The sequence below is a fragment of the Pan paniscus genome, chromosome 14, assembly GCF_029289425.2.
Source record: "Pan paniscus chromosome 14, NHGRI_mPanPan1-v2.0_pri, whole genome shotgun sequence".
Taxonomy (NCBI): domain Eukaryota; kingdom Metazoa; phylum Chordata; class Mammalia; order Primates; family Hominidae; genus Pan; species Pan paniscus.
In genome coordinates this window covers 62,047,497-62,065,631 of record NC_073263.2, presented here as the reverse complement: position 1 = coordinate 62,065,631, position 18,135 = coordinate 62,047,497, and the positions used below count along the sequence as shown (strand labels likewise).

The 18,135-nt window shown below is 34.0% G+C and overlaps 1 protein-coding gene and 1 pseudogene across 11 annotated transcripts in view; both read right to left on the bottom strand.

Annotated features, from left to right (window-relative positions):
• The window catches only part of TDRD3 (tudor domain containing 3), a 181,674-nt gene that overhangs the window by 29,823 nt on the left and 133,716 nt on the right, over window positions 1-18,135 (bottom strand). For all 11 annotated transcript variants that reach the window (XM_008950652.5, XM_003825323.6, XM_063595787.1 and 8 more), the window contains 2 exons: window positions 14,975-15,825; window positions 8,950-9,075 (listed from right to left, as the gene is read on the bottom strand). In XM_008950652.5, coding sequence (XP_008948900.4) covers window positions 8,950-9,075; window positions 14,975-15,825 — 977 coding nt within the window. The remainder of the gene's footprint in view (window positions 1-8,949; window positions 9,076-14,974; window positions 15,826-18,135) is intronic.
• LOC112436945 (U2 spliceosomal RNA) lies at window positions 14,411-14,481 on the bottom strand (annotated as a pseudogene).

Sequence of the window (18,135 nt, the reverse complement as noted above, 5' to 3'; positions counted from 1 at the left end):
CAAATACAAAACCCAAAGAAATGATGAAAATACCTCACTGCTGGGACATATAAACTTCATGTAGGTTATCAGGTAAGAATCACAAAAAAAAAAACAGCTATATTACAAAAACGATAATGGGAGTCTTCATAAATAACAATTTCTGAAAGTTAATACATAAAAGTTTCCAGAATTAGTTAAAATAAAATTAAAAGATCAGTGAGTTGTATATAATTATATGTAAAATAAAATATTTGTATGCAATAAAATAGTATTACTAATGGCACAAGTACTTAAAAGGGACAAAATTTCAGGAATATATTTTGTCTTCTACTCACAGAAAGGAAGAGGCTTGGAATGTGATTGAGGAAAAATTGCTGTTTATATATTTAATCTCTATTAATAACATAAAAATACCATATTAGTAGAGGTTTGGAAATTCTAAAACAATGTATTCCAGAGATAAATCTTTACCCATGTTATGAATGAGAAATGTAAAAACTAGAAAGATAAAAACAACTAGTTAAGATGGTTTCCAAGTATTTCCTGTAGACATTGTATAATAGGTTCTATACAGGAAAAAAAAATTCCATGAGAAAATAACTTTGTGAAACACATACATTATATATCTCTCTTGGAGATTTAAAATACATATTAACTTGTTATTGACTCAAAGAAGTCCTGTAATCAAAAAATGTACTCAAATTTTTTTAAATCTAGATTTTTCCAAATTTGTTTAACCATGAAGTGGAACTAATGTCCTCAGAACATACTTTAGAAAACCCCAAGCAGGGTGGATGAGGCAAGAATAATTATGTACAAAAAAATAGTAACTTTTGTATTCTTATGATGGTCTGGATTGTTTACTAGAACCTCTTCATTATGTTTACTCTTATTAAACTGTATGAGTTTTTTAAGGCAAATAAAATGTACTCACTGTTGTAGTACTTCCTTTCCCTTCTGAATGGAGCTCTCAGCCAATGACAGGCTACTAAAAGAGTTATTTCAAGCCAAAATGTAAAACTCTTGCCAGTGGTTCCCAAGTTTAATGGAGCTGGAAGCTCTATAATACCAGAATATTTCTCACAGGGAAACAGAACAACTCCACTCTTTTACTAGAGGTATGACAGTGAAACCCATTATACACGATTCTAGAATAAACAGCACAGGTCCAGTAAAGTTCAATAAATTAAGATCAGTAGTAAGGGTAGCCCATATACATCAAAAGATACCACTTACCAGAGGTAAAAAAGAAAAAGAAATTTAAAAATTAAAATGCCAAAAGGATATAATGTTTAGGAAACAATGGAAATTGAGAGATGACTCATAAGACGATAAAAGTAAGACTAAAGAGAAATAGTATTAAGTAGAGACATACATAGGATTTAAAAAGAGAATGAACAACTGACAACTCATTATGGTATGCAATCAAATATGTATCATAAGTCCACTTTTAGTCCATCACCATCAAGGTTCACTATCACTGACTTATAAAGGAGAGAAGCTGCACTGAGGGAGTTCCATCTGAAAGGGAATAAAGTCTATGGTAAAATGAGCAATATTATTTTTCTGCTTTTTTAGATGCAGATGAAAGAAGCTCAGAAATTCACCAGAAACTGAAACAGGTGTGTGTGTGTATTCAACAAGGATGCCTTTTCAATTTGTACAAAATTTTTAAAATATATTGACATGAGTGTCAAGATACATGCCCAATAGAAGACTAACATCTCTGAGACCATAGAAATAAGACAAAACAAAAATATCCTTCAGATCCACTTATTTTACTACTTTATTTCCTGTGCACTGAGTATATTAGCAAGTCTTCTACATATATTTGCAAAAGAATGGTAAAATTCAGGACAGTCTAAAATTACAGCTTTAAAAGTATCTATAAGTAAAGTAAATGAAAAGATAAAATTTGCACTTCCAGGAGAACAAGTTTTAGGACTACTGAACCATAAGTATCAAAGGGAAAAATAAGATCACCTGAACAATTCCAGCCCCGTTCAGTTGTGGCTCTCACCGATGATGCTTCCTTAAGAATATGCTGAAGGAGGCCAGGTGCGGTGGCTCACGACTGTAATCCCAGCACTTTGGGAGGCTGAGGCAGGTGGATCACCTGAGGTCGGGAGTTCGAGACCAGCCTGACCAACATGGAGAAACCCTGTCTCTACTAAAAATACAAAATTAGCCGGGCATGGTGGCGCATGCCTGTAATCCTAGCTACTCAGGAGGTTGAGGCAAGAGAATTGCTTGAACCCAGGAGGCGGAGGTTGTGGTGAGCTGAGATCGTGCCATTGCACCATCCTGGGCAACAAGAGCAAAACTCTGTCTCAAAAAAAAAAAAAAAAAAAAAAAAAAAAAAAAAGACTATGCTGAAGGAAAAATCAATCTATTATATAATATTGGATATACATGAATGAAAAATCAATCTATTATATAATATTGGATATACAGGTAAAGTATCATAAATATACTTCTTAATTAACCAATGCCATATATTCAGAAGTCCATACTTTAGGTTACCATTAATAAAGGGGAGATTTAGTTGATAAAAGATTAATGTAATAGCTTCTGGTATTATTCACGTATACAAAAAAAATAAAAGAATGCCATGGACTGGGCAAGGTGGCTCACACCCATAATCCCAGCACTTTCGGAGGCCAAAGCAGGCGGATCACCTGAGGTCAGGAGTTCAAGACCAGCCTGGCCAACATGGTGAAACCCTGTTTCTACTAAAAATACAAAAATTAGCCTGGATAATGGCGGGTGCCTGTAATGCCAGCTACTAGGGAGGCTGAGGCAGGAGAATCGCTTGAACCCAGGAGGCAGAGGTTGCACTGAGCCAAGATCGTGCCATTGCCCTCCAGCCTGGGTGACAAGAGCAAGGCTCCGTCAAGAAAGAAAGAAAGAAAGAAAGAAAGAAAGAAAGAAAGAAAGAAAAGAAAGAAAGAAAAGAAAGAAAGAAAAGAAAGAAAGAAAGAAAGAAAGAAAAAGAAAGAAAGAAAGAAAGAAAGAAAGAAGAAAGAAAGAAAGAAAGAAAGAAAGAAAGAAAGAAAGAATAGAAAAAAAGAATGCTGTAGATTTTTCAAATAGTTATGCTAACCTAATATTTAATATTTTTAATCTAGCATTTTCCAAATTTGTTTAACCGTGAAGTGGAACTAATGTCCACTTAGTAATAGTTAAATAATTTGAGGCTTAAATTATTTTATGAATTGTAATTAAAGTTAGAAACAGATGCATTATTATTAAAATAACTTTATAAAAAGAGTGACGGCATGTGTTAGGTAATGTCGTGTCATGTTATTTCACTTTGGGATTTACTTCACCATCAGAAAAATGAAACATGAAATAATAACATAATCTATATTTTCATTACTCAATAAAGGAAAACTCAGAATACCCAGAAACCTTTTAAATATGTTTTTACATATAGTTTAAATAGATTATAATATGTTATTATCAGATATTAGAATTCAAACAATACTTTGTACAGATTATTAAAACAGCATATTATTTTCTTAGTATTAATTTAAATGGTCAATTAAAATGTCCCCATTGAATAATATAGCTAGATCAAAACTAAACCTCAAGTTTTTCGTAATATTCCGTTAGGCGTAGCTATCACAAACTGAATTTGGATTTAAGAGTTAGATACGAATGAATTTTAAGGTAACATTTATGCATATGGAATACATTTATGAATAAATGCTCTGTCCTTCTGTGTCAGCAGTTTTTATATCTCCAGCAAAGTGTTTTTGTATAATCCGCAACCTCCCACAAAAATGGTAAAAGGCTGGGTGATAGATGAGGAAGAAATAAATAAAGCTCCATCTAACACAACCAAACTTTACTAAAAGAAAGCTTAAAGATACTGCATGGAATCCCTAAGTTCCATGTACCATGATTTGAAAATTATGTTCTTAAATGGGGCTAAACTAGCCATACAGTTTCCTTCTGATTTACTGTTGTTTATATTGCAAAAGAAAATGAGCACTGCTCACATGGCGATCTCTGAAAGTTTCCCAAAATATGTGTGGTAGAAGATGTATTTCAGTGACCTTAACCAGTAAGTATGAAAAATTATAACTGCAAACTTATTTAAGAACTTATCAGTAAAAATGAAAAATCTTCTGGACTAGGGTCACATAGGTGCTTGTATTGTTTACTAAATACTAATTGGCAAAACCACACTGTTACATAATTCTAATCCTCCTTTGAGGTCAATGGTTTTTCTAAGAATTATCCTTTTTAATATCTACTATGATATTTTATTATCAAATAAAACTAGATGGAGCCTAATTTTATAACTATGCCATTAAAATTACTAATACGACCTTTATCTAGGACTCATTTTAAACTCATGATTATATGTATCACAACTCTCCATCACCCTCCTCATTAGAATTATGGAAGGTTCTATTTTTCTTTTTAATATTATAATAGTGATGGAGTAATTTATAGTTTATTAATATTATTTGAATTTGAAAAGGTAACTTTCAAATGTGCTTCCCAGGATGATATTATAAAATAAATTGTATACAAAGTTACTTCAAAACTAAAACTTGAGATTGATAGTTCTTCATTTTAAAGTATGCTAACATGAAAATATATATAATTATCATAAAAAAAGAACCCAAACCCTCCTAAAAACAAATTTTACTTTTTAAATAGATAAAATATATAAGAACTTTTTAAAGAGATACAATTCTTTAAGTTATGCTTTCTTCTTCCACATTAATTTTATCTTTAAACTAATATGGAATAATAACCTATAATTATTTAAATTAAAACTTCGGTAAGTAAGATTTTCTCTACTCATATTTTGTTTAAAGCTTCAAGAAGAATTCAGACCCTAATTAGATATTTCAGTTTGTTTCATATAATAAAAACTATGACTTTCTTATCTTTGTGCAGAGGGCAGGGATTTTTGTGTTTTATAGACTTACATATACCCTCACCTAGAACAGTGCCCGACACCTAAGAGATGTACTAGATACATAATGAATATTTGTTGAATAAATGAGTATTCTACAGAAAAACACTTAAGATAGGATGCTCACCTAAAAGACGATAACAATTTGCCTATCACCTTCCAGAATTACTGGCCAAGATGATGTGTATTGTACGTTAAGGTCTTAGAACTAACAATTACCTACACAATAATCATTTTTCTAGTTGAAATAATAGCTGAACAATGATCATTTCCTGATACTAAGAAGCAGATACTATGAACTTTTAAAAAGAAAGTTTAGACATTACCACACTGTAAAACACTTCTTAGGATATAAAAGTCTCAATATAATTCAGGTCATTAATATATATGGAAAATGAGGACCCAACAATGTTTTCCCAGCTTTAGGAGAGCAATTCAGAAGCAACAACACAAAAAGTTTGCCTGACCAGCAGCACCAGAGTATTTTACAAGCCTCCAAATTGCCTGTGGCATCTTTTTACTGGCTTCCTGGAATTCGTTTTAGAGTTTAAAGGAAGCAATTTGGAAAGGGCCTGTGGGAAACACAAGTAGCAGGTTTTCTTTGCCCCTAATGTTTTCTCATACAGTGGTAGGAAACAGAAAATAATCTGTTGTTTTCCATATATAATTTTACTAGTGAAACATGAGACTCCATAATGTTTCATTTACTTTGCTAAAATAAGAAAAATCCTACAATGTCCAAAGAACTCATTTTTTGAGATAAATAAGAGCATTTATCCAGTTAATAATGAGCTGTGCATCTCATGTGTGTTAACTAGAAAGTTCACTGCAATAAAGACATCAAATTAAGATAGAATACCTTAAGACAGCCAAAAAAAAAAAAAAAATACAGGTGAAATCTAGCTAGAACAAATAAATCAGGGATGACAACAAAAGTTTAATGAATCATTTTGAAGATAATTAGTATTTAATCATAATCAAAACACACATTTTGGCCATATAAATGTGTACTCAAAGACCCCAACATTAATACTTTCAAAATATTTCAAAAATATACTCCCCGAGTGTGTTCTGGAAGTAAAAATACATATCCACATGAAAAGGAGAAATAAATATTTGGTCTACTGACAAATTTAAGGCAAATAATTTCTAAATTTCATGAGAAAAACATTAACACTTAAAGTATTAACTTGATTTTTATTTTAATTTTCCATACAACAAGGTATTAACTTAGTCATCGAGTCACTTCATATATCATGCTTTCTATTTAATGATTTATGCTTATATTTTTAAAAGACAACACAAGCAACTAATTTTCTACAAAGGCTTTTGGCTTATATGCAGGCTTTTTTGACTGTTTTTCTGCAAACTAGTTTAAAAAAATCTTCACTAAATGATCACTGCTACATTTAGGAAAACAAGAGTTTTCCAAAATCTTGTGGCAATACAAACATAAATCTTAATGAAAGATACAATACCATTCCACAATAAAAAAAATTGTAGTGCACATATATAGGGCACAAGTTAAAAAATTAAAAATTCCACAATCCATAGTGTAATTGTGCTAAGGCCTCTCTAACCATTTCCCTGCAGCTTTGCAGCCCTTTAATTTTTCTAGTATGACTTATCAGTTACAGTTACCTTCTTATTGGTACAGTGAATGTTTTGTTTTTTGATAATTTTGTACATTTTTGACTTAAAACTTGTTACAGTTTCCTCTTACCAAAATTTTTAAAAAGTACTCAAAGACCCCAACCTTAACACTTTCAATACTCTCAGGGGCTAAGAGAATTCTATATGAACTCTACATTGCATGTACTGACAGCAACACAGACTATATTTCTTCAGGGTTTTTTTACATCTATATGCACACAAATATTTTTTAAAATAGAAATAGGTCGAGATATGTTAAGCTGGTGGCCTCTATATTTCGAGGAGATATTTCTCTCAACTAAGTTAATTATTTATGCAGATAAAGAAGAAAGGCTGATCATAATGTGCATGATCCAGAGATGTTTGTTATAGTAACCTACGCAAATTCATAAAACATCAACAACCACTTGATTATAAAAGTAGGAGAAAAGAAATACCAGAATATCCAAAAGATTTAGTGATTCTATCCTGCTTCTTTCTGTAAAATATTTCAAATATTTGATAAAAGATTTCTAAGTTGACTGCAGAAAAAGAAAATAGGTTAATAAATGACATAATAAAGGATAAATATTCACAAATAAGTAGGAAGAATATGAAAGTATTGCTGTAGTTCAGAACAGAATCACTAAATGAGCTGTATACCTGATAAATTTATTGTCCAGCTAAGTTTATACAGACCTAAAATCAAGGATAAAGCAATGAGGACTCTTAAGGGAGAAATAGGAAAAGTCACTGACTGTAGAAAGAAAATGATCACTTCAGGACCAAACACCTCTGAACAGAAGAGCTACAGTGAGGAATAAGAAATGTGCTCATCAGCTATGGCCACCCTGGAACAGCAAAAGGAAGGAGAGAAGAAGCCACGTAAGAAAACTAAATTTTTCTTTAGGGAGAGAAGAATAAAATTAATCTCTTACTAAATCTTCTAAAAAGTAAGAAGTAAATAACATAAGAATTGTATTTTCAATCTTTGACTGCTATGGCTAAAAACAACTGGGAACATACTAAATAGCAAACCAGGACTCAACTTGTAGAAATACAGATTCAATAAATAATTACTTTCATCATCAAAACTAGATTAAAATGTGTGTATTAATGGAAAAGAGAGAATGAAAATAGCCATCATATGAGAACCTTTCAGAAGAATAAAAATATGGTTACACCAAATTTCTCCTCCAAGAAAAGAAAGATGTAAATTAGATATTGATGATTTGGAGTTTTTAGGCAAAGAGCAATTAAAGTTTAGAGGATAAGAGTTAGGTAAATGATCTCTTAATTAAACATATGAGCCATTAGTAATCTTATGTTGTAAAAGTTGGAATAATAAATTATTTAGAAAATAATTTCTCTAGAACAAAAAGGCAAAAAATAAAGATCCATGGCCCAAAACATTATTACTACTATTAGGTTTTTTGTTTTTCTGTTGCCGTTTTATTTCCCTTTTTGGAAGGTGGAGAAGGGGTACCACTGAAGATATGACAGAAAAATTTTAGAAGACCAAAACTAAAAGCAGTTCATGAGAAAACAATGTACCCTTCAATGATGAAGTTACTCTGGATGATATAATTTTCTAGAATATTTTGCTATTTTAGGAAAATACCAACATATTTGTTGATATTGGCTTATAACAATAAATTTATTAACAGCTACTCACAAATTAAAGAAATGAAAGAAGTATGAAAAACTTCACAGAGCTAATTCTAATATGTCTTGTATTCCTGTTTTTGCCTAAATGTAAGAATCAATCTATATAAAATCACATAAGTTCTTTATAAAATGGACTCCATGAGTCAGTAAGTTCTAAGTTACATCATCAAAGTTATCACACAGCTTTGACATAACATTTGGTAACAAAACTACTCCAATAATTAGCAAACAGATAATTTATAGTTAATCTGTACATATATACGTCAATATATATGCAGTAAATGCAGTGTAAAACTGTATATAACTTAAAGTGTTTTTTTTTATTTTACCTGTAACTAAAATAATAAATGACATTGCACATCCAACAGAGATTTGAATTTGACAGCTGCTGGACATAATTTAGTAAAATTCAAAGTAACAAACTGGGAAAAAAACAAAATATGCATAAAAACCCATTTCACATGTACAAATTTTTGGCAAACGTAAATAAGGGCACCTATTTCCAAAGCATAATACAACAAAACATTATACAAGAAAAGTAATTCAATGCATTCATTTTTATTGTAGTTCAGTGTAAGCATTGAATTAAAATCTTACTTTAGGGGTAGCCAGTTATAAGTAAATTCAAAATATTATTCCACTTGCACATTTTGTATGGCTATCTAATTCTTTAGAGCTATATATTTTCTTCAAAATAGTTTATGCCTTTGTACAGAATATGTATCACGTACCCATGCCTCTGTTTGAATGGGCTTGATATTGCTCAGTAGCACCTCTTCATAGTTTCCGTAGTCAATGAATTTAACAACTGCTGTCATACCCGAAGAATGGAGGGCTTCAACTTCTGCCCGGTAAAACTGAGGAGGCAAAAGGAGTTTTAAATATGACAATTGGTATTGTCTATAAAGGGCAATATTTGAGGGAAATGTAAATTCTTAAAGTGTTCCAATGTGTAATATTCTTTAGAAGGAAACTTACCTTTGGAACCCTTTTGACTCACATTAGTAAGACAATTCTTTTTTTTTTTTTTTTTTTTTTTTTTTTGAGACAGGGTCTTGCTCTGTCGCCCAGGCTGGAGTGCAGTAGCAAGATCTTGGCTCACTGCAACCTCCGCCTCCCCAGCCCAAGCGATCCTCCCATCTCAACCTCTTGAGAAGCTGGGACTACAGGTGTGTGCCACACCTGGCTAATTTTTTGGTATTTTTTGTAGAGCTGGGGGTTTCACCATGTCGCCCAGGCTGGTCTCAAACTCCTGAGCTCAAGTGATCTGCCTGCCTTGGCCTCCCACAGTACTGGGATAAAAGGTGTGAGCCACTGCGCCCAGCCAACAATTCTTATATACTAATCAGAATATATAACTACAGAGTAATGTATTTTAAAAACAGAAATATCTGACTAAAAAAAAAAATTGCAAAAAAGGCGGCTCAGTGCTTCAGTCATCACAAGTGGCTAGAATGAAGTAGGAATGTCAGGCAAGAAGCTAAATGCATCACTTAGATCCAGTATTTATAGGATTAAAGACATTGCAAGTCCGGAGGCTTATCAGTTTCCTTAGTGTTAGCCAGCTCTAAGAACTGATGTATATTAACAAACTCACAAGGAACTGATTTACTTAATAACTATAATTTTATCTACTTATTTATTTATATTTATTTCTAGAGACAAGTTCTCACTCTGTTGCCCAGGCTGGAATGCAGTGGTGTGATCATAGCTCACTGCAACCTCAAACTCCTGGGCTCAAGTTGTCCTCTTGCTGCAACCTCCCAAGTAGCTGGGTCTACAGGTGCATACAACCATGCCTGGCTAATTTTTAAAAATTTTTCATAGAGACAGGGTATTGCTAGGTTGCCCAAGCTGGTCTCAAACTCTTGGCCTCAAGTGATCCTCTCTACTTGGCCTCCCAAAGTGTTGGGATTACAAGCATGAGCCACTATGTCTGGCCAATAACTACAATTTTAAAATTTATCTGTTAATTAACTAGGAATAGGTCATCTGATTGCAGTAATCTTTCAGTACAGATCATCCCATCCAGGACCCAAATTGTAGGTCTGAATGTTGCTTAACTACAATGTAAAAATTTATCTGTTCAATAACTAATATATAGCTCTATTTATCTGTTAAATTAACTGGGAATAGGTCATCTGATTGGAGCAATCTTTCAGTACAGATCATCCCATTCAGGACAGAAATTGTAGGTCTGAATGTTGCTTAGTAAAGGTGAAATGGACACAAAAAACAAATTGCTCTTAATGTTTTCTTCAAGCTAGGGTATTTGAATACTCTATTAGAGTATAACACTATCTACTCTAATAGCATCTCTCTTTCTTTTGAGGCAGAGTCGTCCTCTGTCACCCAGGCTGGAGTGCAGTGCTGCAATCTCAGCTCACTGCAACCTCCGCCTCTCGGGTTCCAATGATCCTCCTGCCTCAGGCTCCCGAGTAGCTGGGATTACAGGCACGTGCTACTACACCTGGCTAATTTTTGTATTTTTAGTAAAGACAGGGTTTTACCATGTTGACCAGGCTGGTCTCAAACTCCTGACCTCAAGTGATCTGCCCGCCTCTGCCTTCCAAAGTGCTGGGATTACAGACATGAGCCACTGCGCCCAGCCAATAATAGTATCTCTTAAGAGGTTCACTAGAATTAGAAAATGCTAAAGGCAACAAAAATACATATTTTTCACATCCTTCTAAAAAATGAGTTACCCTCAGAATAGTTGGTTTTTAACTAATATATTTAATATTACAAAGGTATTAAGTGAATCCACGGTGTTTCCTTTCCAGGTCTGAATGTTAGCAAGTTTAGAGACATGATGCTGTACTTTCCCTCATCTTAGAATTCTTGTTATACCTTCCTATCTCTCCCCTCTTCCTTTATTTCTTAGCCCCACACTTTTGTGTTCTGCGAATTGTTCTGAGTTGCCAAATTATGCCAGTTCAGGTAAATTAAACAAACACTGAATCATGCTATATCTTAGCATGACTAAGATATATGTATTTTTGACTTATGATATTTTCAACTTATGATGGGTTTATTGGGATATAAACCCAATAAAAATGCTAAAATCTATATTTATTCTGTCAGTGAAGACTTTAACTAGAAGGAATGACATGGTCTGAGACCAGGATCACAGTGGTGGCAATACTGAGGACAAATTTAAAAGGAATAAAGTTTCAGGCAAGGAAACTAATATGGAGGTTGTTGTAATATTTCAGTTGACGAAAAAAATAGCTGAACTAGTTTAGCAGTCTACAGGAAGAAGAACTTTCCAGAAATTCCCAAATTCTCCTATGGAAATGAAGTTAGAAAGAAGGCAAGATATTGTGAGGAAATTTTTTAAGCAATATGTATACTAATGTATTAATTATCTCCAAAATATCATTACAATGCAATTAAGAAGATTATGGTATCTTAATGATAGTTACACTCAATTCCTTTTCTTAAATGTCTACCCTTGTCTCTGCCTAAAAAACACTGGAAAGTTGTCCATTCCTGACAAGACATTTAGAAGCTACCTCTTCAATTTGTGGTTTCAGAAGATTAACTAATTCCATCTCTTTCACAGGGTATTCTTTACCTTTTTCCCAATGGTTAAGGGTGGTGTAATCTATTTAGAGTCCACAGTTCCTCACTACAACTGAAAGTACACATCTAATCTGAATCAAAGTAGCCATCGTAGAAGATCATTCAATTACCCTAAGAATGCTCCAATCACTCAAAACACTTTGGGTACTGTTTTGTTAGGTACTGAATTGTTAGGTACTGTTTTCTAGATGCTACATGACATTTTGAACATATTCAGCAGAGGCAATAAATTTGGTACTTTGATTTTTTTTAATTTAATTTTTTCACCACAGCTATTACTGATGGACAGTATTAATTTTTTATACAATTACAATTAACATTAGACCTTTATTAACAATCGTAACAGGTATTTGGAGGCCTTTTAGTACAGCACAGCCATAACTATCTGATATGCCCCAATCACCTGGCACATAGCAGTAGCTACTCAGTTATGATTTGTTGAATATTAGATTAATATTTGTTAAAGAACTCTGCTCAATCTAATTATCTGTAGGCCTATTCTTTTTTGTTTTTGATAATCATTCATAGTCATTCATTCATTCTTTGTTTTTTTTAACCATGGCTCTTAACTTTTTAAAGGATATTAGACACTGCAGATAAGTACTGGAAAGGTTGTAGAAAATGTTATTTTTTTCCCAGTAAAACAGTTACATTTTCTACCGGCAGAGAGAATATAAGCAGATATCCCTGATCCTGTAGAGAGTTGCTTTTGACTCTGTAAGGGTTGTCTGTTTTAATTTTGCAGTTACTACCCAGGGTATGATCTTTGTGGGATTTCAATGGAAAGCCTGAGTCACTTACCAAGGCTTTCAAACATTTTGAACGTGAATTCCAATCTCTTACTTCTGCTCTTGTCAAGGTCACCAGTAACCCCACATTATCCAATACAGAAAACACTTTTCCATCCTCACCTTAACCTTTCACAGAAGCATCAGATACAGTGACTATTATTTCTAGGGTAGCTACTGTTGGCTCAACAAACACTGCTTTCCAATTACTTCACTTTTTCTTGCCTCCACCATGAAGGAGAAATATCTAAATATAATGAATCTCCCACTACTCAAAACAAATAGTTTCTGAATTTTGGAAAGTAGTCTGAGTTGGAAGAATAAGAATCTGGATAGTGAAGACCACCTGCATCTGCTTTTCAAGTCTTCCTAATAGCCAGGAAGTGGCCATGTGAAATAGTTCCAAATCCACTGGTATTCCTGGGAAGGCTTTTGCTTTTCCAGAGAAAAAGAAAAGACACCCAGTGCTGTCTCTTCCCTTCTTTCCAGGCTTAAGTAAAGATGTGACAGAGATGCTGTTTCTAAATAATCATCATCCCAGTCACACAAAAATCTTAAAAGCCTATGCCATCTAGCTGTTTCACTCTGTACTCCTCCTTATTCTATCATCAGGCAACATCTAACACTCTGCTTATACCTTATTATTTAATGAACACAAGAAGGCCTGGTTCTTGACCCCAAATCCTACAGCATCCTTATTAAAGGATCCACCCAAATCCCTAGTGTGAATTTCAATTCCTTGAAATCTTCAGTTACCTTTACTTACACCATTCCCTTTAGCCACACACTCTCATAGGCACATCCTTACTGTATCAACTGCAACCTATAAAATATTTATTTTGGGCCGGGCGTGGTGGCTCACACCTGTAATCCCAGCACTTTGGGACGCCGAGGCGGGTGGATCGCCTGAGGTCAGGAGTTCGAAACCAGCCTGGCCAACATGGTGAAACCCTGTCTCTACTTAAAAAAAAAAAAAAAAAAAAAAAAAAAAAATTAGCTGGGCATGGTAGCGCATTTCTGTAGTCCCAGCTACTCAGGAGGCTGAGGCAGGAGAATTGCTTGAACCTGGGAGGTGGAGGCTACAGTGAGCTGACATCATGCCATTGCACTCCAGCCTGGGCAACAAGAGTGAAACTCCATCTCAAAAAAAAAATTATTTAAAATATTTTTCCTCTTTTGAGTTGCTTCTCACATCCTCCCAGACCCTTCGCTCTGTAACTCCCTTACATACGTTTTTACTACCTTGCTATTGTCTCCATCCCCTCACCATCCTACTTTTCTCATATATAATGGCTCTCTCCAGAATTAACTAATTAACAGAGTTAACAAATAATTATGAAGTCCCTATACTGTGAAAGAAGCAAGACTACAGACAGAAACCAGAGAGGCACAGTCCAGCCTTCAAGGAACTTAATATCATGGTAGTGCAAAAAGATACCAATTCAAGAACCAAAACAAAAAATATTTACAAGTTGTCATAAATTTTAAAAAGTAATTAAGGCACTGATTAAGAGAATAATGTAAGTAGGAGGATGGGGCAGGTCAAAGAAGGCTTCTTCTAGGAGGTGATGTTTGAGCCAAGCCCTCAAGGATGAGAAGAGTAGCTGATAGAAGAGCATGTTGGGCAGAAGGAAAAAAATGTGCAAAGTCCCCTTCTCTCTGATGGTCCCTCTGTCCCTTTCCCTTTCTTGCTCTCACTGGGCTGGTCTTCTATCTCTTGGGTAGGCTTTTACTTGACCCACTGCACTCTTTCTTGCCCTCATCTTCTGTCTTTCCTTCCTTCTTTCCCCTACAATTTCTTTCTTTGCCTTTAGCCACCATATAATATAAAACTAAAAATTGGTTTAATAATTTTTACACTTGATCTTAGCCAAAAGGCCGAGAAGCAATGGTTTAATAATTTTTAAATTATTATAAAATAAATAATTAACTTATATGTTAACTTTTTAAAAAAGTAAGCTGAATGTGTACTGTTTTCTTTAACTGAAAATCTGCAGAATTTTATTTTGTGCCTCTCAACTGATTTTCTTCCTTGTGAATCAGTGTAATTTTACCAGAGTGAAAAGCAAACATATATAATTCAGTTGATGATAAGTAAAATAAAGCTCAACTTCACATACTTACTTTTACAATACTTTTCTGGCATGTAAGCTAAAACTAAACCGAACTTAACCAAATCTTACGGGACAGATTGTCCCTAGGCATCCATAAAAATATTAAATATTTTGTTTATCCTTTATATATCTATAAATCTGTTCAAAGATTTTAAACAGGTACAATAGTAGAAAAAGACTCATAGTTCCAAAGTGACAGCTTCTATAAAGTCCCACTAGAATGTTACATTTAGTAATATTAGTGTATAATATCTTTAAAGCATCCATACCTTGTTGTCTTCCCAATAAAGTGCAAAACATTCATCTCCAGGTTTCCACATTTTTGCATACTCCATAGGAATAGATGATTCTAGTATTTTTTCTGGCTTAATTGGCCCAGATCTTCGTTTGGGCCCACTATTGTAAAATATTTTATCATCACAGGGTACAGCTGTGACAGGTCCTGCTGGCTTAATAGGTCCTATTCGTCTTCCTTTCAGTGGCATTTCTACTTCTCCATTTGGAACACCAATGAAACTATTACTTCGAACTGGATTCTGATAATCAGTATTTACATTAAAATGTTTTTCAATTTTTATACCACTGAAAGCTTCATTATTTATTGTTTGTGATTTCCTGTCATAAAAATAATCAGGAATAGATGTTTGGCTTTCTCTTTTTCCACGTTTTTGATTATTATAATCTACAGATCCTTGAGGAAGTGGATTTTCTTTTGCCTCTACAAAGGAGGGACCTTTTCCTGATCTGCTTTGCATAGAGTTATCTCTTTTTTTAAAAGCACCATCACTATGCTGAGAACCTAAAGGATATGAAGTATCTTTAGTTCTGTCATATCTAGAATATGGTCTATCACATTTGATTCTGTCTTCAGCCCATACTTCAGATACTGAAGAAGTACTTGGTCTTTCAGAACCTCTATTTCTAGGTAATCCACTGCCTTCTACAACTGACTTTGAATTTTGGGAGTCTCTTTGAAAACGAGGCGGTTTTTCATTTCTTGGCTGCCTGGTATCATTTCGAGGAGGATGTCTCAGATGACTATTATCTTTTACTCCATTTTGCTCAGTATTTGATGATCTGTATTGTCCCTGATGAAGCTGCTGTGGCTGTGATTTAGGTTCTGAAAGGTAAAAGTATACCATATGCAAATTAAGATGAAGACTCTGCATTAATAATTATTTTAAAATGCTTTATTCTATTAATACAAAATTATCAAACTACTATTCTAAAATCTTCTTCCATCTTCCTACCTCATTATCTTACTCCTTCTCTGCTTCCTTGGAGTCCTGCATTTCTAATGTACAGTTTTCTTAGTCAGCAACATTAATAAAGTAAAGTAGTAAAATGGACCACAGAAAAATGATGGATAATCCAAATTCTTATAATACAGCTACCTACATATGCTATTCTGGTAAATCATTTCCTAAAACATTAATGAAATAGAACTGCAAATTGCTAACTCAGAAACTGCTATGAAACTGCACAAGTACAACCCTGATCAACTCTTTCTGAATGCCACTCTAATTTAGAAATATATAGCTATTATTATCAGTCATGTTCTAGCCTTTGCAAAAATGTTTCTTTTCAAATCTTTCTGGATCTGGAATTGCTAAGTGTTTACGTTACAAACAGATATCCTACTATAAAAAAAGAGTTTATGTTACAAATAGATATCCTGCTATACAAAAGGGTTAATTTTCTTGATCTGTTAAAGGAATTAAGAGTGGGTACTACTTGGAAATACAGAAAAGTGTCAAAAGTGGAAATACCGAAAAAGTGTCAGAAACATCACTAAGCATAATACTGCCTATAATGTCCAAGAAATAACATGATCAATATAGAAAGATAATTTTTAATGGCTGTATTTCACATAGTGATTTTTATTCTGTTTCAATTTGTACCATGTCATTTATACTTTCTTCCTCCATAATTTCACATAGCATGTCTATAACATGATTACCAAACATACTCATTGGTCTTTGGTGTATGTGTCTTATTTCTTTTGTCATACATCATAATCAACATGCAGCTGTAATTATTCTTATATTTCCCCAAGGTTACAACACTTCCAAAGAGGGCCTCCACTGACATCTTGGGTGAGACTGTTCCCTCTGTTGCAAGGAAATTAACTGCAAGAAAATTAACTTCATTGGCCTACAGATACGAAATGCCAAAAGGACCCTCCCCCGGCATCCCCAGGGATGTTGACTATCAAAACTTTCTCCAAACATTTCCAAACAGCCACTGGAAGCCAAAAGGTATCTGGTAAATTGTTTAAAACAACAGGAATAAAGGTTTAAAGGTTACTGAGTGACAAAACAGGTCACTGATTAAAGATCAAGACTCAAAGTGGTCAGGCCAGGCATGGTGGCTCACACCTGTAATCCAAGCACTTTGGAAGGCTGAAGCAGGTGTATCGCTTGAGGCCAGGAGTTCGAGACCACCCTGGGCAACATGGTGAACCCTTGTCTCTACTAAAAATACAAAAATTAGCTGGGTGTGGTGGTGCACACCTGTAATCTCAGCTACCTGGGAAGCTGAGGCAAGAGAATCGCTTGAACCTGGGAGATGGAGGTTGCAGTGAGACGAGATTGTGCCACTGCTCTCCAGCCTGGGTGACAGAGCAAGACTCCATCTTGAAGAAAAAAAAAGACTCAAAGTGGTCCAAAAAAATCCATTCTCAACCGAACCAATGGAAGCTAGAAGCCAAAGGGCTTTAAATACTTTTAAAATTATGGAAAATTTTCTAAGGAAAAAATTAATCCAGTCAAACCACCCCTTAACTGTGACAAAGAATGAAGATTTTTCTAAGATATAAGATTTCAAATATTAGCCAAGGCCATAAGAGAGATCTTTTAAAAAAAAAAAAAACTTTCCCCCAAGAATATCTGCCTAATAAACATAACACAATGTCTTATTTTAACAAATGCAGTCAATATTAAATTTTTCTTTAGAGAGAAGAAAAATGGTCACTTTTAGTTTCTGCTGGCATTGTTTACTGCCCAGGAGTAAAGATTTTGGGAAGAATAGCAGTGACCATAATCAGGACACAAATGAGCACTTTCAGCAGAAGGCATATATTGGCTTTTGTTCCAGACATTTTTATAAAAGCAGCATTTGCCTCCTGTTGATTATCTGCTATGTATTAGATAGCCCACACTAGCACTTTATATACATTATCAATAGTCTCCAAGATAGTTTTATGATACAGGTGTTATGAGGCTTAACAGAGAGAGGTAAACTAAGGTCCCTTGTATAGTACATTGAATAAATAAGTATTTGGGGAGTAAGCTTTTCAGATCTGCTGTTTAGAGAAGAATTTTTCTTAAATTATTCCAGTGAGGGCCCCTAATATTTATGATAATCAGGAGGAAGAGAAAAAATTAAGTCATCACGAGAGTAACTACGTATCCTGGACTACAGATAAAGG